At 40.3% G+C, this 24,956-nt stretch overlaps 1 protein-coding gene across 1 annotated transcript in view; it reads right to left on the bottom strand.

The window, feature by feature from the left end:
* KCNH3 (potassium voltage-gated channel subfamily H member 3) overlaps nt 1-24,956 on the bottom strand; it is a 407,712-nt gene that overhangs the window by 286,603 nt on the left and 96,153 nt on the right. The window contains exon 4 of the mRNA XM_053708084.1: nt 11,493-11,627. Within this exon, the coding sequence (XP_053564059.1) occupies nt 11,493-11,627 (135 nt within the window). The remainder of the gene's footprint in view (nt 1-11,492; nt 11,628-24,956) is intronic.

Here is a 24,956-nt window from a genome sequence, read left to right as displayed (position 1 = left end):
GCTGGTATTGGAGTGTGGTATGGAGCACAAGTTTGCTCTACACTCACTTCTTGTGTTTTAACGCCGGGTTTAGGAAAACCTGTAATACCAGCGCTGTAGATAAGTGAGCGGTGACAACAAAGTGCAAGTTAGCACCGCACCCCTCATAATGCAAAACTCGTAATCCAGCCATTTGTCTGAGAGTAACATTTTATGCAGATGTAAAAATATTAGATAACATGCCTCCTTGCATCTGTAAAGTCTTGCATAAAGGGGCAGTAAACTGGACTCTAATTTAAATATATATATTAATTAAAAAAACTCATATCTGCCAAAAGTGCACCTACCATTTGTGTATTGAGAAGGAAACATTTCTACATGGCTTTAAATATAGAATTTCTACAGCATTGTCAAATAATCATAAATACACTGCTACATATTGCTAAAAAAATGTATTTTATGGACCCCTGGCCCCACCATACAACTACTACCACACTGAAGTTACAATCCAAAATTGCACAAATAAATACATAAAAAACATTTACTAAGTAAGTCCTACCTCCTCTGCAAATGAAAGTGATCTGCCGTCTTACTCAGGCACACACTGTACAAACTTAAGTGCCAAGTCTGTCTCACACTGTGCATAGTGGTTTAGTGCACACTCAGAAATCCTCTCAAATGCTAATGATTTACTCCTTGTAATAAAATTTCCCACACTCAATAACACTCTGCTGTAGTACCCTCTGGTGGCTGCCAAAATGTTAAAAAAAAAAAATGTAAAATAAGTTGTTCTTGCCTCATGGTGCCCCCCTGGTCCATTGGGCCCCTGACAGGAGTCACCCTTGTCACCCCCTGATGGCGGCCCTGAGAACAAGGTTAAGGCTCCAAGGAGGAGCAACAGACTTAAACACAGGCCTGATTCTGACCCGGGCCTGACAAAAGGATTGAACATCTGGCACATCCACCAGACACTTGTGCAACAAAATAGATAATGCAGAAATCTGACCCTTCAGAGAACTGACTGACAATCCTTTCTCCAGACCTTCCTGGAGAAAAGACAAAATCCTAGGAATCCTGACCCTGCTCCAAGAGTAGCCCTTGGATTCGCACCAATAAAGGTATTTACGCCATACCTTATGGTAAATCTTTCTAGTAACAGGCTTGCGAGCCTGAATCATGATCTCAATGACGGACTCAGAAAAACCACGTTTAAACAGAAATAAGTGTTCCATCTCCAAGCAGTCAGCTTTAGAGAAATGAGATTTATAGGAATGGACCCTGAGTTAGAAGGTCCTCCCTCAGAGGCAACCTGCAAAGTGCAAGAGATAACATCTTCACTAGGTCTGCATACCAGATCCTGTGAGGCCACACAGGAGCTATTAGAATTACTGATGTTCTTTCCTGTTTGATACGAGCAGTGACTTGTGGAAGGAGAGCAAACGGACGAAACAGATATGCCAGACTGAAATCCCAAGGAACCCACCAGAGTATCTATCAGGGTGGCCTGCAGAACTCTTGACCTTGAACCATACCTTGAAAGCTTGGGGTTCCCTTGATGAACATACATTTTCTTCAAATAAGTCTCCAGCTTTTTCCTTAAAAGAGCAGCTATCGGACTTCCGGTAGGCGGGCTTGAGAAGCAGTCGCAACTGAGCAGAGCTCCGAGTATCAGAGCTGATATAAATATAAAATCACCCTTATCTACTGCTTTGCCCCACACTCTAAGGATTTGTCGGGAGGTGAGAATCTTCGCCGACCTTTGGACAGCAGTGTGTGGACCTATCCATCAGATCCAGCGACCAGGAGCCCAGAAAAGGAAAACAGGCGCCATTTCCTAACGCGCCGCCATATAGGCCGCCTCCATCACAGACCGGTAAAGACCCTGACCCGGAGCCTATCTACACGGAGCCGGATGAAACATATACAGTCTCCGGAGGAATAACACAGAGGGAGAGGTGGAAGGAGACCCCTTCAGCCCCCCTCCCGACAGAGCAGAACGGAGTATTGAGGAGCGGAGGTCTGGGGTACTTATAAAGCATCCAAGACACAGAAAAGCCATAATTGACAACGCAAGCCCAATTTAAGATAACGAAGGGCTGAATCTGGGTCCGGTACAGCAGACAAACACCGATCGCTAGGACCACAGACAGAAAGGTAATCAATCCGCAAGGTGGTGCGGCGCACCACGAGGCCGAGGCCTAGCACATTTAAATTACACTCACAGCAGCACAAAGAACAGACCTGCATTAAAGGGATAAAATATCAACATAAACTCCTTTTATTATACACTAAAAAGGGACTTCAAAACTCAATAACTGACAAAGGCTAAAATATTTTAAACCCCCACAGTGGCTAAGAACATTAATCGCTGAGGCCCTGGAAAGGGCACAGCCACTGCTCCCCACTGCTGCAGCCCTAACATATAATACCCCACATTGGATTACTATAGACTGTTGGGAGAGGGGCACTTTTGGCTTTGACAAGAGTTTGGGAACGAAAGAAAGCATAAAACAGTTTTACAGAACAGAGATGTCAATAATCACTGGAGCCACAGAGCAAGCACTGTAATAAATACAGACCTTTCTAGAACCCACTGCTCTGCTAGTGGACAGTACAATAACAACTTGCATACAACCTGACATCAGGAGGATAGAGAGTGTCGATGAAAGTCGACAAATTCTTCTACAAACTACCACCTACAACAGCAACAGACATGTCACACAGGACAAAAAAACGCTGAAAATAAAAAGCAGCAAAAATATTCTACAGAACCCCACTTAGATATCCCTGCACTGGCTGACCAGGGGACCCCTCCGGGGCTCGATCACAATGCCTTGCTACAGGAATTGAAGTCATTTTTCCTTCCAAAAATGGACTCTTTACAAATGGGAGTAGATACACTAACCTGTGAAGTGCGCCAATTTGCCTCTAGAATTAACGCTGCAGAAACCCGCATCTCAGATGTGGAAGATAGACAGGCAACAGCTGACACAACCATTAAACAGCTGGTTAAAAAATCACAGTTGCTTCAGGACCGTATAGACGACCTGGAAAACAGGAGCCGTCGCAACAACTTGCGTATAGTAGGCATTCCAGAATCTATCAAAGGGAAAGGCCTGCTGGAATTTACGGCACTCACTTTTCCCAAACTCTTAGGCATACACTCTGATATTTTGCCGATAGATGTAGAAAGAGTGCACCGCATAGGCCCGGAAAGAGGCCTGGAGCAGGTCAAGGCCAAACCGAGACAAGTCATATTTAGGTGTTTGAACTTTCAGGAAAAACTTAAAATCCTAAGGGCTTACAGGGCTCGCAAAGAAGTGTTATATGAGGGTTCTCGACTCCTCCTCTTTCAGGACTTCTCCATGGAGGTCACAAAGCAAAGAAAGGAATTTGCACCATTGTGTTCGCAACTACATGAACAAGGGAGACAAGTGGCCTTATTGTTCCCAGCAAAGCTGAGACTACAAACACCTCATGGGCCCAAGTTTTTCCATTCACCCCAGGCTCTAAAGAGCTATCTAGCCACTGAACAGCGCCAACACCCTGAATGAGGATAATTTTTCTTCTTCTTGTATTGCCTGAACTGAACTTGCCCTCTATGGAATGGGTGGACATGCACAGGTGTTCAAAAAGCGCACCAACTGACTTTCTGAACCAATCGTACTGGAACACAACATGAAGAAAGAAAGAAATCTATGGACCACAAGGATGGTCTGTTATGGAGGGAGGTCGCCCCTGACCTCCAGGGTAATGTCACACAATTTTAAAGTGCTAGTTAATTATAATGCTGCAACTTGCTCTAATGTTATAGTAGGTTTGAATGTTATAATATGTTTGAATGTTTTATATTATTTTAAATTGTTTTTGTTTTTACTGATATGGCTGCTACTCAAAGCTAAGGATGGAAAAAAAAATGATCACTGATACGGGTAAGACGTATATGTATTATTATATTGTTAATTGTTTTACACATGTTTTAGAATGGATGACCAAGAAATTTCACACGCACAAGGTGCGCCCTCTAACAAGGGAGATTGGGAGAATGTTTATAGAGCTATGTAGGAGAAGTCTTAGTACTGGGAGAGAAAGGAAAAAAGGGGGAAAATCAGTCTACTGTAATAATCACGACCCGCAGAGTAGGAGAAACCTTAATACACGCACACAAACATATCACCAAAAACACAGACGATATGACTCCACAACCAACACATAAACTTAACATGACTAGCAAACACTACTATCTGACAAGTGATGTCAAAGATGGTTGGGGAGGCGGAGTCGTTGGGTATGTGGGACTAGAACTGCATATCCTCTCCAAAATGACAGACAATCATCTCAATTCTCAGACAGAGACACAGCTAAAGCAACCGGACCGACATTTAGAACTGCCCTCAAGGGGTTGGAAAACATTTTTAACACCTCACAGATATGCAAGAGGTCTGGTGTCTTACTTACAAGGTGAAATCAGAATGTTCCCCTATTGCCCCGTCTTCCCCCTCTCCCTCGCCTCCCCTCCCCTCCTGTCCCTTCCCTGCCTTCCCCTTCCCCCCTTTTCTTCTTCTTCCTCTTCTTCCTCTTTTCCCTCTCCTCCCCTTTTTTTTTTTTTTTTCTCAAACATAACACAAATGCACACACATGCCACATAAGATAATAACGTGGAACGTGGGGGGTCTTAACACACCCATCAAACGCAAAGCAACCCTCAACCATCTTAGAAAGTTGGGAGCAGATATTGCAATGCTTCAGGAGACACACCTTACGGATGCAGAACACCAGAAGCTACAGAAAGACTGGGTCAAACAGGTGGTCTTTCTATCACACACTAGTGCCACCCGGGGTTTAGCCATAGTATTTGGAAAAAGGGTAACAGTTAATGTAAAAAGCACACACTTAGATCCTAGCTGCAGATATATGTTGGTTGAGGCAACAGTGGACACCGTAGATTACCTATTTTGCAACTTGTATGCTCCTAACCATAGAGACATGAGATTCTGGCAAGACTTAATAAAAACGCTAGCTCCCCACATGGGATCTAAGCTGATTATAGGAGGGGACTTCAACATCTCCCCCACACATACCCTAGACAGACAATGGCTGGAACCACTTAGTGTTAAAGACCCCAAAAGGAATTATAAAGCCAAGTATGAATCTAAAATATTTAACATGTTTAACACAGATACCAATACATGTGACATATGGAGATTACATAACCCAGAGGGTAGGGAGTACACATGCTTATCGAAAGCCAAACACACACTGTCCAGAATAGACCTTTTTCTGATTGCCAACAAACTGTGTGAGGAAGTGCATAGCTGTAAAATACACGACATACTAATTTCAGATCACGCGCCGGTGGAGCTGACACTGAGAACTGCTAAGCAACACACAAATAGGAACATGCTGCGTTTTCCCACCTACTTAGTTAAGTCGGAAACTTTTGTTAAATTCCTGCAGCATTCTTGGACAGACTACGCAACGGACAATGCAATACACGCAGATAACCCTACACTTTTCTGGGAAACAGCTAAAACAGTACTGGCAGGCAATGTGATCTCCTATGTCGCAAAAGTAAAACCCAAAACTCAATATAGATATAGGACCTTACAACAGCAGCTAGGGCAGGCCTACCACTCATACCTTCAGTCTGGGTCAAGAACGACATATGATAAATACATAACCGCTAAGACAGACTTAGAAACCTTTACGAAACAACAAGCGGCCGCAGGACTGTTAAAGACTGCAGGCAGACTCTATAGATTCGGAAGCCGGGCAGGCAAACTGTTAGCGACCATGACCAAACCACACACTATAAAGACTGGAGTGGCTGCTTTGAGATGGAAAGACAAGACGCATACCAGACCTGAAGACATAGTGAGATGCTTTGAAAAATATTATACACACCTGTACACTAGACAGACATCAGCACCAAAAGAAACCCTGGCCCAATTCTGGAACTCAGTGGAACTGCCTCAAATCAACTCAGATCAGAGGGACACATTGAATGCCCCAATTACACAAGATGAATTAAGTAACACTATTAGAGATCTACCCCTGGGTAAGACACTGGGTCCAGATGGACTACCATCTGAATTCTACAAAGCCCTGCAGCCACAGTTAGCCTCCACACTCATCAGGGTGTTTAACACCCTGATACTAACAGATGCGCTTCCCTCCAGAGAGTTCACAGCGGCCCACATTACATTGATCCCCAAGCCTGGCAAAGATCACTCATTACCAGAGTCCTACAGACCGATATCACTCTTAAACGTGGATTACAAGCTATTCACAAAGATTATGGCGAATAGGCTAAGGACTATCTTACCAGAACTGATCAACTCGGATCAAACTGGTTTTGTATTCAAGCGCACTTCGGTAGTAAACCTCCGCAGGGTGCTCCATGTCATAGAGCATTACTGGTCGGCGAGGAGGAGTGGTATAGCACTGGAATCATCGGAGGCCTTTCTGCTGTCTCTGGACGCGGAGAAGGCCTTCGATAGGGTAGAATGGCCACATTTGATGGACTCACTGCATAGGTTTGGCTTTGATGGTCCATTCTTGAATGTACTAGGTAAGATTTATAACACACCGGTGGCACGAATCCTCACTAACGGAATCTTTTCGGATGACTTCCCTCTCCAAAGGGGTACCAGACAAGGATGCCCCCTGTCCCCGCTGCTGTTCAACCTAGCGTTGGAACCGCTGGCGATAAAGCTCAGACACACCTTCCCAGGAATTGTAATAAATGGCATCCCCCTCCACCTTGCGCTATACGCAGACGATATGCTGCTGTTTGTGGATTCTCCACGAACACACGTACCCAACATCCTCCAGACGATTGCTGACTTTGGCAGCTTCTCTGGGTACAGGATAAATGCCGCCAAATCCGAAGTATTATGGCTTAGTAAGCATCCACACTCTACGCACGACTTCCCTTTTGTGGAAGTAGCAGACAGACTGACATACCTAGGCATTCATCTGCATAGGGACCCCTCAAAAATCTATAGACTAAATATCTCGGAGAAATGTGCCCAATTGTCTTCCCAGTTATCCAACTGGCTCAATCTCCCACTAGGGCTATCGGGTCGGGTCAACCTGGTCAAAATGACAGTGTTGCCCAAAATACTATACCCCTTATGCTGCCATTTCTCATGAACAAAACAGACACACAGTTACTCACTCGAGCACTGTCACAATTCATCTGGAAAAGAGGCAAACCGAGAATATCGATGGAAAAACTCCAACTCCCATACTCAGCAGGGGGGCTGGGCCTGCCAAACATCAGACTATATAACTGGGCGGCACTAGCCAGACTGGTCATAGACTGGCAACTTGGTACAGGGCACTTCAGTGAAACTAGACTTGAGGGAGCAATGGTGGCACCCACTGCGCTGTCCTACCTGCCCTATGGGAGTGGAAAGACGCTTCCATCTGAGGTATACAACAATATGATGTATGCGGATCCTTTAAAGGCATGGCAAAAAATCCATAAATATTTAAAGACTGATACACCCACACCAAAATTCATCCCGATAATGGGAAACCCAGACTTCCCTGCAGGGAATGACCAAGAGCCATTCCGACTCTGGAGTAGAGCTGGCTTAACAATGATTGGAGATGTACACGGTACGATCATTTCAAGAATTAAGAGCCAAATACCACTTCTCGAACAAACACTTCTACGCCTACTTGCAGTTGCGCCACTATGTGGTGTCGATGCAGTCCTCTAGGGCGGGGTTCTGGGTGGCGCCGCCTTTCGCAATCTCGCAGACGCTGTTCAGGGTCGGGATCTTCTCACTGTCCCACATTTACACCCGATTAATACAACAGAAAGAGTCTCAGATCCTAGATGACATATTGATGAGGCACAATAACAATTGCTCAATAGAAATGACGAAACAGGACATTAAAGAGAGTTTAGAACGCACACAACAAGCGACACTGGCGATATCACACAGAGAGGCACAGGTTAGGATTCTACACATGGATTACATCACTCCACATAGACTATCTAAATGGGACAGGAAAATCCCGGACCGCTGTGTTAAATGCGGAGCTGCAGCCCCATCATTCCAACACTACTTCTATACCTGCCCGAAGATTAGGAGGTTCTGGGGTCAGTGTCAATACTGGCTCAGAGTTACCCTACAGACTGAGATAGTATTCACAGAGGCAGAGATTTTTATGCTGAATTGGGGTGACGCACATAAGAAAATACACAAATTCCTCACGCTATACACAATACTAGCCAGGCAATGTATTCTCAAGAGATGGCTGACAAGGCAAGCACCAACAATAGCACAACTAAAACACCTGCTGTTTAAACAACTTTTTGTGGAGCAATATGACGTTAGACTTGACACAAAACACAGGCTACGCCCCTTCCTTCGGAAGTGGAGCCTCTTTTTAGACACGCTGGACTCAAGTATTCGTAATCAAGTACTAAAACCTTTTGCTCATCTGGAAACAATGCTACAAATAAATATGAGAGGAGGGATAGGACATACGGAGAATAGCGCACAAGATCAGGTACCCTTCGAAGTGATGTTATTCTAGGAGGGAGAGGGGAATGAAACGCTAAATTCAATGGGGTGTTTGGATCAGACCCACACATGACAACTCACAATTTAACTTTTTTTTTTTTTTTCTTCTTTCTTTCTCTCTCACTCCCCCCTCTGCTCTTCCCCTCTCCTCCCCCCTCTCACCAATCCCCTTCAGCCCAGCCTAGACACAGAGATGTTCATGGTTAAATAGCTAATGACTTCTTGGTCAACATGTATGTATGTATATAGTTAAGTTAATTTACATTGTTTAAAATTGGAAAATACCTTTAGGAATTGGGTGTACACTCGCAAGCCATGACTTGAAATATGGTCAATGGACACTACCTCTGAGATTTGTCAACCCTGCAATATTGTTTCTTGAACATTTAACAGCGATAATGTAAACCACACAATTGTATAGTTGTCTGTATGCGGAGTTTAATGTCTATGTAACATGGAAATGTTATGATCACCTAAAATATGGACAATGGACACTACCTAGGAGATCTGTCAACCCTGCAATATTGTTTCTTGAACATTTAACAGCGGTAATGTAACCCACACAATTGTACAGTTGTCTGTATGCTGAGTTTAATGTCTATGTAACATGGAAATGTTGTGATCACCTGATTCCTTTAATAAAAACGAATTAAAAAAAAAAAAAAGAGCAGCTATCCTCTATAGGAATAGTAGTTCTCTTAGCCAGAGTAGAACTGGCCCCTTCTACTTTAGGCACCGTACGCCATGAATCTAGTCAGCGACAGGAAACATTTCTTTTTAAAAAACAGGAGACGGGGAAAAAGGTATCCCTGGTTTCTCCCATTCCTGCGCAATAATCTTCGTTGCACTGTCTGGAACAGAAAACACTTACACAGAGGAAGGAACATTAAAGTTTACTTGATTTCTTAGGGTTAACAACGACGGGCGGGTCAGAGTCGTCCAAAGTATCCAAAACCTCCTTTAACAATACACAAAGGTGTTCAAGCTTAAATCTGAAGGATACTACTTCAGCATCAGATGAAGGAATAATACTGTCCAAATCTGAGATTTCACCCTAAGAGGCTACCAATGTATCCTCCTCATCAAACTTATGAGAAAGGGAAACCTGAGTAGCAGTAGGTGGAACAGAAACCTTAATCTGAATTTCTAATTTCCTCTTGCCTTTTCCCTTTAACATAGGAAAAGCAGATAAAGCAGCAGATACCGCTGAAGATACATGTGCAGCAATTTCTGCAGGCAAATAAACTCCTCCAGGAGGCTCAGAGAAACTGCAGGGCACTGTGTATGATGCCATAGAGGCTTGGGACGCTTGAGGAAAAGCTGTGGCATTGACTGAACACCATCATCCTGAGAGACATGAGGCTTAAACAAAAAATTATCTTTATCTATTAAAGACTTATTTTAAACATGAAGAACAGAAATGTCTAGGAAAAACAATTTGGTCCCCAAGGGACAATCATTTATTCATAGGAACAGACACCTGTTCCAAGATCATGAAAAATATGCCCCCAATCACTTTATTTTAAAGAGGACTTAAAATCCCACTGTAGTATAGTGGTAAGCATCCAGGATTGGAAGTTTGTGTTTAAATCCAGACTAGGATGTGTTACTTTATTTATTAAAGCCTTTTCTAGAGGAATAATATGCACTTCCACATTGAAGATATTTAAATGAATGATTCTACCTAGAACTCGTTAATTAACCATGTAAAACACTTTAAGCAATGTCTTCACTCAGAGAGACTCAACAAAGATGCCGCTCTGTTCTCAACCTGGAGAAAGAGGCGTGGTCACATGACTAAACTCAGCAAGAGCCGAAATGACGCCACTCCACTTCTCACTAGAAGAAAGGAGGTGGGAACACAAGATCGGCATAGAAATGAAGCGTGCATATTATTAACATTGCGCTTCATTCTGCCGAAAAGATTTAGCCCAATGACAGAGAGAGCTGCTACATCACAATTCTACAAAGCTTTCAATCCTTAGCAATAGTGCCGCTCCGTATGAAATCTAGAAGAGCGGAAGAGACGGGACACATGACTAGTCCCATAGAAATTGCGCAGCTAATAGAAACAGCCACCATTGCAAATTGCTCTATTAAAATATACTGTTCAGACCTACAGTGGCATGCTAACAGAAACAAATAGCCCAACAGAAAATTAATCTGACATTAATTATAAACATAAGAGGCATAAATAATAAATTAGTGGTAATATTAACCCCTAATGAACCTCTAAACGTTAGAACACATGAGCCAAAAATAAAGAGCCAAATAATCAGGGAATACTATATCATAAAAAGTATTATCCCCTAGTCTCATGTCACAAGAAGTGCCTGCATCCTGCTCTAAAATATCCTTCTAAAGGTTATAAATGTCCCAGATAATGCTGCAGTTTAAATCACATAAGTGCAAGTCCCCAATACCTACAAGACAAAAGCACTTACCTGCAGTCTAGCCGTCCAGCAGGAGGACAGTATACAAGGTGTGGGAGGACACATACTCTTTACAGAGACCTGTAGAAAAAAGAAAGAACAGAGTAAACTTACTCTGACTTTCTACATTAGGGCAGCGATATGTTAGGAAACGCAGCAAGGCCCACCTTACAAGTTCCTAACTGCTTTAAAGCCACCAATACTCTACTGCAGAGATTGACGTGGACTACAGCTAGACCCAAAAATCTTGCTTGTAGTGAAAGGAAATCAAATTTTCTTCAGACACCAAACCTTCACCTTCTCCATTGACAGAGATAAAAGAGAATGACTGGGGATTATGGTTAGGGTAGTGACACTTAACAGCTTTGCTGTGGTGTGCTTTGCCTCCTCCTGCTGGCCAGGAGTGATATTCCCACTAGTAATTGATGACGTTGTGGACTCTCCATATCTTAGGAAAGAAAAAGGCTTTATCGGATAATAAACAGCCCCAATAAGCATGTTGCTGAAACAAAATCTAAGCTATAGTGTTTAATTGTACCTTGTTCTTTCCGGTTCTCAGTCCCTCCCCGGGACTTAATGTCTGTAATATCTTTGTGGGACACCAGGAACAGAACCACCTCCCCTTTTTCATTCTTGATAGGCACAACATCCAGCAAGCACCAGAAAGGGAAACCTGCGAAGCATAACATTTATTTTATGAATGATTTAATAACGCTGCTAGTGCTATATTTTATATATTTTAATTCCAATTCACTAAACGTAATGAGTATTTCCAATCTATCTTTGCAATTAAAAGCCAATTGTCTACAGAAGAGTAAAAAAAGAATATAATCTAATAATATAATCTAATACTAACTTATTTTATTTTCATGATGTAACAGTATTTATGATAACCCCAGCAGAGCTTTTATTTGTCTGGTAAGCAAAACACTGTACTTTAACATATAGTAACTAGTTATAGAGATATGAAATTATATGAACTACACACTAATGACAATTACAGAACATTATGTGTTGGAGTATTGCGCCAAGTTCTAAAAAATGTAATATACTGAATTTAGATAATAGATTTCCTAGGCAAAGGTTCCTCTGTCATTGTTGTCATAAATGTTGTCAAGGGATTTTACTGCTTCCATAATCACTGTTATATTCCATTACAAACACAACAGAGTTGAAAAATAATATAGAAATCCCCAATGCCGCCACGTATTGGATGCACTTTACAGCCATGTAACACAAAAAGACAAAAGAAAGCAGACTAGAACATATGTGTATGAATTTGTCAAATTATATATCTGGTCTATCTATTAAAAACTAAAAACACTCTGTGGTTAAAATGTCAAATAATTGGACACAAAGTTTGTTTCTCTGGAATAATGCTTTCATAATATAATTTCACACAAGAATGATTTACAATGATCATGTATTGATAATCTCTAGCTAAAATAACCATATTTACATCATACTACACAATAATGGGTCCCTATAGGTTGAAACAGCTGTCTGTGATTAGGCATTTTGGCATTGCATCAAAATCCACTTTCCGTTAAAAAATTGCATGCAGCAGCAAACATTTCAAAAGTAATTCTGACCTAGATTAGGTTGATATCTCTTAAAAGACATAAGAGTATGAATGCACACTTTTTTTTTAACTTTTCAAACTTTATTGGAATTAATACATTTTCACATACAATGCAAAGTATATACACTAAGTTATTTCATTCAGTTTACCAACATTTTTGTGTACACATGCATTAATATGTTTTCACTGACTGGAAATAAAGTACACTATGGGGCCTAGTTATCAAGCCGTCAACCTCAAATACGCTGGAATTCCGCAGCGTATATGTGGCGAGGCTGATTCGCCTTAGTTATCAAAGGCTAAAGACCGGCAAAAGTAGAATTTTGTGACGTAAACTTCGATCCGCCGGACTCAGTCCGACACAGATCGATTCTTATTTCACTCCAGATGTTCCGCACACAAGTGCGGCACAATCTGACTACTTTTGCTAGTTATCAAAAAAGGTAGGAAAAATCTGATTGGCTGATGGAATCAGCCAATCAGATTCAAGTTCAATCCGATTGGCTGATCCAATCAGCCAATCAGATTGAGCTCACATTCTATTGGCTGATCGGAACAGCCAATAGAATGCAAGCTCAATCTGATTGGCTGATTGGATCAGCCAATCGGATTGAACTTGAATCTGATTGGCTGATTCCATCCTAATATAGCTATAATATATATTGTAGCTATTTTAGGATTTATATTTATTTTATAGGCAACTTTGTATTTATTTTAACTAGGTACAATAGCTATTAAATAGTTATTAACTATTTAATAGCTACCTAGTTAAAATAATTACAAAATTACCTGTAAAATAAATCCTAACCCAAGTTACAATTAAACCTAACACTACACTTCTATCAATAAATAAATTAAATCAATTAACTACAAGTACCTACAATTACCTACAATTAAATAAACTAAACTAAATTACAAAAAATAAAAAAGATTACAAGAATTTTAAGCTAATTACACCTACTTTAAGCCCCCTAATAAAATAACAAAGCCCCCCAAAATAAAAAATTTCCCTACCCTAATCTAAATTAAAATAGTTAACAGCTCTATTAGCTTACCAGCCCTTAAAAGGGCTTTTTGCGGGGCATGCCCCAAAAAAATCAGCTCTTTTGCCTGTAAAAAACCACAATACCACCCCCCAACATTACAACCCACCGCCCACATACCCCTACTCTAACCCAAACCCCCCTTAAATAAACCTAACACTACCCCCCTGAAGATCTCCCTACCTTGAGTCGTCTTCACTCAGCCGAGCACCGATGGACCAAAAGAAGACATCCGGAGCGGCAGAAGTCTTCATCCTATCCGGGCAGAAGAGGACATCCGGACCAGCAGACATCTTCATCCAAGCGGCATCTTCTATCTTCATCCATCCGACGAGGAGCGGCTCCATCTTCAAGACCTCCGGCACGGAACATCCTCTTCTACCGACGACTACCGACGAATGAAGGTTCCTTTAAGTGACGTCATCCAAGATGGCGTCCCTCGAATTCCGATTGGCTGATAGGATTCTATCAGCCAATCGGAATTAAGGTAGGAAAAATCTGATTGGCTGATTGAATCAGCCAATCAGATTCAAGTACAATCCGATTGCCTGATCCAACCAGCCAATCAGATTGAGCTCGCATTCTATTGGCTGTTCCGATCAGCCAATAGAATGCAAGCTCAATCTGATTGGCTGATTGGATCAGCCAATCAGATTTTTCCTACCTTATTTCCGATTGGCTGATAGAATCCTATCAGCCAATCGGAATTCGAGGGACGCCATCTTGGATGACATCACTTAAAGGAACCTTCATTCATCGGTAGTCGTCGGTAGAAGAGGATGTTCCGCGCCGGAGGTCTTGAAGATAGAGCCGCTCCTCGTCGGATGGATGAAGATAGAAGATGCCGGTCCGGATGTCCTCTTCTGCCCGGATAGGATGAAGACTTCTGCCGCTCCGGATGTCTTCTTTTGGTCCATCGGTGCTCGGCTGAGTGAAGACGACTCTAGTTAGGGAGATCTTCAGGGGGGTAGTGTTAGGTTTATTTAAGGGGGGTTTGGGTTAGAGTAGGGGTATGTGGATTGTAATGTTGGGGGGTGGTATTGTGGTTTTTTTACAGCCAAAAGAGCTTATTTCTTTGGGGCATGCCCCGCAAAAAGCCCTTTTAAGGGCTGGTAAGGTAATAGAGCTGTTAACTATTTTAATTTATGGTAGGGAAATTATTTATTTCGGGGGGCTTTGTTATTTTATTAGGGGGCTTAGAGTAGGTGTAATTAGCTTAAAATTCTTGTAATCTTTTTTTATTTTTAGTGGGGTTTTTTTTGTAATTTAGTTTAGTTTATTTAATTGTAGGTAATTGTAGGTACTTGTAGTTAATTGATTTAATTAATTTATTGATAGTGTAGTGTTAAGTTTAATTGTAACTTAGGTTAGGATTTATTTTACAGGTAATGTTGTAATTATTTTAACTAGGTAGCTATTAAATAGTTAATAACTATTTAACCCCTTAATGACCACAGCACTTTTCCATTTTCTGTCCGTTTGGGACCAAGGCTATTTTTACATTTTTGCGGTGTTTGTGTTTAGCTGTAATTTTCCTCTTACTCATTTACTGTACCCACACATATTATATACCGTTTTTCTCGCCATTAAATGGACTTTCAAAATATACCATTATTTTCATCATATCTTATAATTTACTATAAAAAATATTATAAAATATGAGGAAAAAATGGAAAAAAACACACTTTTTCTAACTTTGACCCCCAAAATCTGTTACACATCTACAACCACCAAAAAACACCCATGCTAAATAGTTTCTAAATTTTGTCCTGAGTTTAGAAATACCCAATGTTTACATGTTCTTTGCTTTTTTTGCAAGTTATAGGGCCATAAATACAAGTAGCACTTTGCCATTTCCAAACCACTTTTTTTCAAAATTAGCGCTAGTTACATTGGGACACTAATATCTTTCAGGAATCCCTGAATATCCATTGACATGTATATATTTTTTTTTAGAAGACATCCCAAAGTATTGATCTAGGCCCATTTTGGTATATTTCATGCCACCATTTCACCGCCGAATGCGATGAAATAAAATTTTTTTTTTACTTTTTCACAAATTTTTTCACAAACTTTAGGTTTCTCACTGAAATTATTTACAAACAACTCATGAAATTATGGAATAAATGGTTGTAAATGCTTCTCTGGGATCCCCTTTGTTCATAAATAGCAGACATATATGGCTTTGGCTTTGCTTTTTGGTAATTAGAAGGCTGCTAAATGCCACTGCGCACCACACGTGTATTATGCCCAGCAGTGAATGGGTTAATTAGGGAGCATGTAGGGAGCTTCTAGGGTTAATTTTAGCTCTAGTGTAGTGTAGTAGACAACCCCAAGTATTGATCTAGGCCCATTTTGGTATATTTCATGCCACCATTTCACCGCCAAAAGCAATCAAATAAAAAAAAATGTTCACTTTTTCAAACTTTAGGTTTCTCACTAAAATTATTTACAAACAGCTTGTGCAATTATGGCACAAATGGTTTTAAATGCTTCTCTGGGATCCCCTTTGTTCAGAAATAGCAGACATATATGGCTTTGGCGTTGCTTTTTGGTAATTATAAGGCCGTTAAATGCTGCTGCGCATCACATGTGTATTATGGCCAGCAGTGAAGGGGTTAATTAGGTAGTTTGTAGGGAGCTTGCAGGGTTAATTTTAGCTTTAGTGTAGAGATCAGACTCCCACCTGACACATCCCACCCCCTGATCCCTCTCAAACAGCTCTCTTCCCTCCCCCACCCCACAATTGTCCCCGCCATCTTAAGTACTGGCAGAAAGTCTGCCAGTACTAAAATAAAAGGTATTAAAAAAAATATATATTTTTTTTAGCATATTTACATATGCTGCTATGTAGGGTCCCCCCTTAGCCCCCAACCTCCCTGATCCCCCCAAAATAGCTCCCTAACCCTCCCCCTCTGCCTTATTGGGGCCATCTTGGGTACTGGCAGCTGTCTGCCAGTACCCAGTTTGCAAATAAAAATGTTTTTTTTATTATTTTTTTTATTTGTTTCTGTAGTGTAGCTTCCCCCCCCACAGTCCAATACCCCACCAGCCAAACCGATCAACAAATAAATATATAAACCCCTTTGATCCCCACTTCTAAGAAAAAACTTTCTGTAGCGTAGTGGTTCCCACCCGCTCCCTCCCCGTGCACGCGCCCGCCTGGCCTCCCCGTGCACGTGCGCGCGTCCGTGCGCGTCCCCCCGGTCGTCCCCGCCCCCGATCCCGCCCCCCTCCGCATCACAAAGGCCATCGATGGCCGCCACCCACCTCCCACACCGGCTCCCACCCACCAACGAACATAGCCGTTAATGTCCGGTGCAGAGAGGGCCACAGAGTGGCTCTCTCTGCACCGGATGGCTAAAAATGGTTATTGCAGGATGCCTCGATATCGAGGCATCACTGCAATAACCGGAAAGCAGCTGGAAGCGAGCAGGATCGCTTCCAGCTGCTTTCCACACCGAGGACGTGCAGGGTACGTCCTCAGGCGTTAACGGCCTTTTTTTTGAGGACGTACCCTGCACGTCCTCGGTCATTAAGGGGTTAATAGTTATTGTACCTAGATAAAATAAATACAAAGTTGCCTATAAAATAAATATAAATCCTAAAATAGCTACAATATAATTATTCGTTATATTGTAGCTATATTAGGGTTTATTTTACAGGTAAGTATTTAGTTTTAAATAGGAAGACTTTAGTTAATAATATTTAATTTATTTCGTTAGATTAAAATTATATTTAACTTAGGGGGGTGTTAGGGTTAGGGTTAGACTTAGCTTTAGGGGTTAATACATTTATTAGAGTAGCGGCGAGGTCCGGTCGGCAGATTAGGGGTTAATACTTGAAGTTAGGTGTCGGCGGATTAGGGGTTAATACTATTTATTATAGGGTTTTTGAGGCGGGAGTGCAGCGGTTTAGGGGTTAATACATTTATTATAGTGGCTGCGAGGTCCGGTCGGCAGATTAGGGGTTAATTATTGTAGGTAAGGTAGCGGCGACATTGGGGAGGCAGATTAGGGGTTAATAAATATAATATAGGTGTCAGCGATGTTGTGGGCAGCAGATTAGGGGTACATAGGTATAATATAGGTTGCTGCGGTGTCCGGAGCGGCAGATTAGGGGTTAACAATAATATGCAGGGGTCAGCGATAGCGGGGGCGGCAGATTAGGGGTTAATAAGTGTAAGGTTAGGGGTGTTTAGACTCGGGGTACATGTTAGGTGCAGACTTAGAAAGTGTTTCCCCATAGGAAACAATGGGGCTGCGTTAGGAGCTGAACGCTGTTTTTTTTGCAGGTGTTAGGTTTTTTTTCTGCCCAAACTCCCCCATTGTTTCCTATGGGGGAATCGTGCACGAGCACGTTTTTCCAGCTAGCCACTACCGTAAGCAACGCTGGTATTGAGAGTTGAAGTGGCGGTAAATATGCCTGTACGCTCCCTTTTTGGAGCCTAACGCAGCCCTTCAGAGAACTCTCAATACCAGCGTTGTTTGGAAGTAGCGCTAGAAAAAAAACACGCGTAGCTAACGCACCCCTTTGGCCGCAAAACTCTAAATGTAGGCGTGTGTTTCTTGTAACAATGTTTAATGATTAGAAAATTATTACATGCTGTTAAGGTTGGGAAATTCTATAATAATAATCTAAATCAATGATCATTTCATTAAGTGAAAATTAAAATGCAATATGCTTTTTCACATGTTCTTATAAAATGATTAATTATTAAGTGTCAGTTCACAAGAAATTGAATTATTAAGTATTTACTATTGGATATTATTTAAGTATATATAGTGTTGTATTATTAACTTGATATACACAATGATGGACTACAACACCATCATTAATTTACAGGAGCACTATTATTAGATGGCAGCACAATTCACAAGGTCAACATTTAATATAATAGTTATAAAAGTGGTATTCATTCTTTAATTTTTATTAATAATGAGCACTATACACATGTGTCGCAAATTTCACAATTATGATAATAGCAACACTTTACTGTTATTTGTAATATACTCTTTATGCCCTTTATACTCTGCTATAACTTATTGTGCGATTATTTGTATGTCACAGTTTATTTGCTCATACAATATCACAATATTTAGAATAATGTACGGGCTATAACATAGCTGTATACATTAACTGTATAAATAGACCATATATAACTGAATTTAACATTCATGATGGCACAAAAAAAAACTGTACTAATGAAAGAATAAGATGTATCAGATAAAACACACAACACGGTATCTACTAATCACAATATCAGTATGTGTGATGTTCCAATAGTGGATCACGCATAGTTAATTTCAGTGTCCATACTGATAGGAAATATTTTGCCTATAATCTTAACCGTTAAGCAAGCTATATAAATCAACTGTAAAAAAACGGTATCTGACAGTGACAATACTGGTCTCAATACCAGAATATGTAGAATCAATTTTAATATCTATATGGATTATGCCGAGGGAGATTTTTTTGTCTATTAAACAGACTATACAATATGGCGGATGAATAAATACCATGTGACAGTGAAACAAAAACAGAGAAATTCCTGGTCTTAACCAACTACAGGGCGTGACATTTATAAAGCAGCTGCTGAATGCATAGATTAAGAGATTTGTAAGGATAGATATATGCAGGGTCGGCTCCAGAACAAATGAAATGGGGGGCATTTTTTTCACGAGGGGGCACGCATTTACAAAGCATGTATGAGAGTCAAAATAAAAGCACCTACATATTCTGCAGGAAAGTGTAGCTTCTGGCTGGCTTATCCCACACTATTAACATTTGAAGAATATGTGCTAAATCACTAGGTAAAAGAATGAAGTCTAAATCCTATGCAGTGCACTAAAACAGAGCCATTAAACTTCAGACCCCCAGTGCAATAGCTCCTTAAAAAAAAAATTCACCCCTTAATCACCATGATCCAAAACCCTTAAACTCATTCTCAAATCTCAATCATGTCCCCTAAACAGCCATGCACCCCAAAACCCCCAATGCAATGAACCCCTTTGTTTTCAATAGCAGCAAGGATACTAGGTTTTCAGGTACTGGTAATTTTGTAGATTAGATTTAGCTATACCTGTTTCACAATAACTAACGGATATCAGGCTACTTAATACAACCTATGTACTGTGAACCTATAAGAATATGATTGTATGATATAAATAAGTCTTTAAATGGCTACCGGCTTCTATCGATGCCTCAAAAGTGCACTGTGATCTTAGGCCCGGCCTAAGATCACAATGCACTTTTTAGGCATCAATAGAAGCCAGTAGCAATTTATAGACTTATATTTATATGATACAATCATAATCTTATCATGGTCTATTGTTTAAGAAAATGAGTAACTCACGATAGTTAGGTAAAATTAATAGGGTTAAAGACAAGTCCAAAAAGTCTCTGCTTATAGAGTGCCGGGTAAATAAAAATAAAGTACTTACCCAAAGGTACTCTGCTACTGGAGGAAGCAAAGATCAATGCTGAACCATAAGAGCAGATGAACTGGAATAGGAGTATATAGACAAACCAACAGGCAGAGGCAAAGGACAAATCCCTGCGACCCCATGACAAGGCTTGTAACTAAATCCCCACCGCTGAAATATATGCCACTTCCAATAGTCCTAATACATCCCTCTGACTAGCAACTTGTACTCTGAGGGGAAACGGGTCTTAACTCGATCTGAAGACCTCTCTCTTAAGAATCAAATGCACATCTTCATTCTTTGACCACCTCCAGCGGAAGCAAAGACAAGACTGAGGTACTGGTGAGGTGGAAGGGGGTTTATAGAGTTGTTGGGTTTTGGGAATCTTTGCCTCCTCCTAGTGGTAGGCAAGAGTAGTTCCCAGGAGTAATGGATCATGGACTCTCACCACCTGTATGAAAGAAAACATGTAGGGACAGTAAACGCCATGGGATTTTAATATATAAAAATTTAAGGGTAGTAAAAACTTGCATTACATATATTTTTTATATGCTTTTTTCTTGCACTTTAACTATTACAATTGTGAGCTTTCCAATTCCCATGACACATGGAAGTGTAGGCTCAAGACTTTGCAAGCCTATATCTCACACAGCCATTGTTTGCTCACATTAATAATTGAGTTATATCTGTCTGTAATTGGCCTTAACAGAGGAGATAAATCTAAGTGGTGCTTATTTTGTTATGGAGTTTAAAACTTATGTCTACAATATTTAGGTTGAATTTTTTTTAATTAAATTTATAACACATTACCAATATAATATAGGTTGTAACATAGGGGCCCTATTTATCAAGCTCTGGATGGAGCTTGAGGGCCCATGTTTCTGGCGAGCCTGCAGGCTCGCCAGAAACACCAGTTATGAAGCAGTGGTCTAAAGACCGCTGCTCCATAAACTGTCCCCCTGCTCTGAGCAGGCAGACAGACATCACCGCAATTCAACCCGATCGAGTATGATCGGGTTGATTGACAACCTCCTGCTGGGGGCCGATTGGACGTGAATCTGCAGGGGGCGGTGTTGCACCAGCATCTCACAAGAGCTGCTGGTGCAATGCTGAATACGGAGAGCGTATTTCTCTCCGCATTCAGCGAGGTCTGTCGGACCTGATCCACACCGTCAGATCAGGTCTGACAGACCTTTGTTAAAATCAAACAAGGGATTTAGTTATACTACACAAACGTATCTCATCCTTAATATAGTTTTCAAGATAATAGGTATTATCCTATTCACATACTCTTGATGGCTTTTAGGAAATAGTGAATTTATTTATACTAAAATAAAGAAATTAAAGGCTTTCTTATCTTTAATTTAATACCCTAAAAATGACCAACTCACAGTGTAGTCAAGTAGAGATTTGAAGGTTACACTTTAGACTTTCTTGCAACACTAGCCACAAACATATATTTAAGTGTTTTCACTTTGCAATATTATTCTGGTCAATTTTATTCACTATAGTCCAAATAAATAGACAGCTATTTTGTCCAAGGAAAGGATGAAATTGTTAATGATCACAGGGTTTAAATTGATGTAATAAACCTAAGAGTGTTGAGTGTAGAATAATCTTTTTCCCCAAATAGAAATGGTGCAGACAATGTATTGTATTTTATTATACTACAATGTGTTACATGTATTGTGTTTTTCTTTTTCTCTAATGTTCAACTTTGTATAGACAGCAGAGCTAATAAGCTCAGTAACATCAGAGGTTAATATGAATCCAGCAATGAAACAGTTAATTTAAGCATGATCCCTTAACGAATCAGATGATTTTAACTCTCTTAAATAGCCCATTAGTGATAGGGTGGTCAGCAAGCTATGAGTATGGCGTATAGCCGAAACGCGTAAGCTGTGTTTACTAAGGGCATGTTCATTTTGTTTTACATGTAACCGCTTTCAAGACTAAATGAATATACAGAAGTTTTAAACTGCAGCTCCGGATTTTGTCTATTTTTGTTAAATAGGGGCCATAGACTACATTGAATACAACGATTTGCAGGTTTGTGATTGTAAGCATTTAATTCAATTTTAGCATGTTATGTGCTTTTGCGGAAAGTCCGTTCCCCTCACTTCCATGTGGGGGTGTATAGCATTCAAGACAATATTTAAGCAAAAGAAGATAGATTATTGTATCAATGTTACGTTGCCATTGGAGCAATGCTCATTAACATATTATGTAGTTTATCTCTTATGTTACATATGGCTATAAAGTCATACTTCTTCAGGAATGTATGCGATAAATTTACATTTGAGGAAAATAAGCATTCAATAACAATAACAATTAAACCATAACAATTAAACAAAGATTGTCAACGTGTACTTCTTCCTATGTCGCTATTCCCCATACATCTATGAGAGTATCAAATAATATCACTTTGGAGCATCTTATTAAAGGATTTTTCTGTGTCTAGTATGTGGGCGGCACATTTGGAATGTAATCATCAATCTGTTCAAAACTTCTGTCCAGTCTGGCACCCCTCCCTTCCAATATTTGGCAATACTAATCCTAAGTGAGGTACAGATGACTCTAATAAAGGTGTTTAGGTGTGTATTATATTTCGGATTTCTTTCGTTTAATAGTGCTTGAGCTGGGGTAAGTGAGAGTCGTTCTTCTAGTAAGTAGCTTAAAAAGTCATAAAAGTCATTCCACACCCTCTGTATCTTGTCACAATCCCACCACATGTGTATGTATGTGCCTATTTGGTCACACCCCCTATAGCAGTTTCTTGTACCTCCCGCAATCCAATGTGCTGTTTTTACTGGGGTCATGTACCATCTAAAAAAAATTTTAACACTATTTTCTCTGAGGTCAGCGCTCAACAAGCCTTTACAAGAATCGAAAAAAGTTTTGTCCCAATCTGACATATCTAGTTCTCTGGCCAGGTCTGTTTCCCATCTAAGTACATTAGTCATTTTGGTGTTGATCTGTGTGAATTGTATGTCAATGCATAACAGAGAGATAGCTCTTTTTGGTCTCAGAGAGGCACTGCAAAGGCATTCCAGTATTGTCTTGGGTTTCGATGATTCTATTTTTGAAATGAATATTTTAAGGGTGGACATCAGCTGCAGATACAGGAACCACTACAGGTGGTGGTGGTCTATCTTCTGTTGTAGTTTTGTGAAAGTTAAGGGTTTTTTATTGTTTAGGAGATCTAATACTTTATATAGACCTTTATTCTCCATTTATCAGTAATTTGTCTGTAATCTTTATGTAATAAATATTTCAGAGGCATTGTCAGGGAGACTTTGGGTATCAATTTTCCCTGTCTCATAGATAGTTCCCAGTGTTGTGTGTATGTTTTTATAGTCGGATTCTGATATATATGTTCTCGTCTAGTCCCGGTGCTATTCCAAACTATAATCTCTGGTGATTCAAAGCCTCCCATTTCAGCTTCAAGCTTGGGTTAGATAGTATCATCTTGTGTTCTGCTGAACATAGAGTGTTGGGCAAGTCTAGAGGCTAAATAATAGTCTGACAAGTTAGGAGCTCCTACTCCTCCCAATTGTCTACATTGTGTTAGTATTTTGTGAGGTATCCTCCCATTTTTATTGTCTCTTAAGAATCTATGAATATCTAGTGGAAGGGAAGTCAGTTCTTGCTGGTTAATTTTGATCTGAAGTGCTCTAAACAAATATAAAAGTCTAGGCAAAATGGTCATTTTTACAGAGGACAATCTGCTGTACCATGAAAAACTATGATTTTTCCAATTGGCTAAGTCTGATCTAATAGTTCTGTATAGTGGGGTGTAGTTAGCTTTATATAATTTTGTTGAGTGGATTGTCAGTTTGAGCCCTAAATATTTTATTTTGTGTGGTGGGGAAGAGCCAATGGGAAAGCTTTGCATTTGTCAAGATTTATTTTGTAGCCTGAGAATTCTGAGAATTGTCTTAGTATATTGTAGATGTTGGGTAGTGAGATTAGTGGTTTTGTGATCATAAGTAAGACATCATCTGCGAAAAAAGTGATTTTATGGTGTATATTTCCTATCTTGAGTCCTGATATATCTGGGGATTTTCTGATGCAAGCCGCTAAAGGCTCAATACAGATGGCAAAAAAAGGGGAGAAAAAGGACATCCCTGTCTAGTTCCGTTTAGTATTGCAAATGTTTTTGACTGATGTCCTATAGCTCTAACATGGGCGGTAGGTGTTGAACATATGCTTCTAATTGCCTCCATGAATAAGCCGTGAAATCCTAGGTTATGTAGAATTGCAGTCATACGTCCAGTCCACCCTATCAAATGCCTACTCTGCATCCAAGGAGAGGAGCAGAGAAGGCACTCTTTTTTCACTAAGGTGGTCAATCACTGAAATCATCCTCCTGACATTGTCTGGGGCCTCTCTGTCCTTTATAAATCCTACTTGATCTGGGTGAATGATTGTGGGTAGGATGTGTATAAGACAGTTTGCTAGAACTTTAGTTACTATTTTTATATCTTGGTTTATGAGTTAAATTGGTCTATAGCTGGCACACAATTTAGAGTTTTTCCCTACCTTTGGGATCACTACTGTTTTAGCTTGAAGCGAATTTGACTAGATGACCTTTGGGGGTCAAATTTGTTTTAAATGCCTTGTAATTTTTTCCCTAGAACTCATTTTTTTAGTCTGTAGGTTGTTTTGAGTATTCATTAAGTTTTGTCTGTAAAGCTTGTCTTTTGTCTTGGAGAGTTGCTAGCGTATGTTTGGATTTTGTTGCTTTATGTTTCTTTTCTAGGCTCTCTATTTCTGATTGTAATTGTGAAGTATATGTCATGAGTTTTTTTCCTATAAATAGCTTTTCCTTTAATTAATATTCCCCTGATCACTGCTTTATGAGTCACCCAGGTGGATATTGGGTTAACGGTAGTCTCTAGATTAATTTGCAAAAATTCTTTCATGTGATTCAGAAGAATATTTTTAGAAAT

Source organism: Bombina bombina, chromosome 3 (genome assembly GCF_027579735.1).
Source record: "Bombina bombina isolate aBomBom1 chromosome 3, aBomBom1.pri, whole genome shotgun sequence".
In the NCBI taxonomy this organism is placed as follows: Eukaryota; Metazoa; Chordata; class Amphibia; order Anura; family Bombinatoridae; genus Bombina; species Bombina bombina.
Note: the sequence above shows the minus strand (reverse complement) of the source record. Positions and strands in the feature narration are given on the sequence as shown.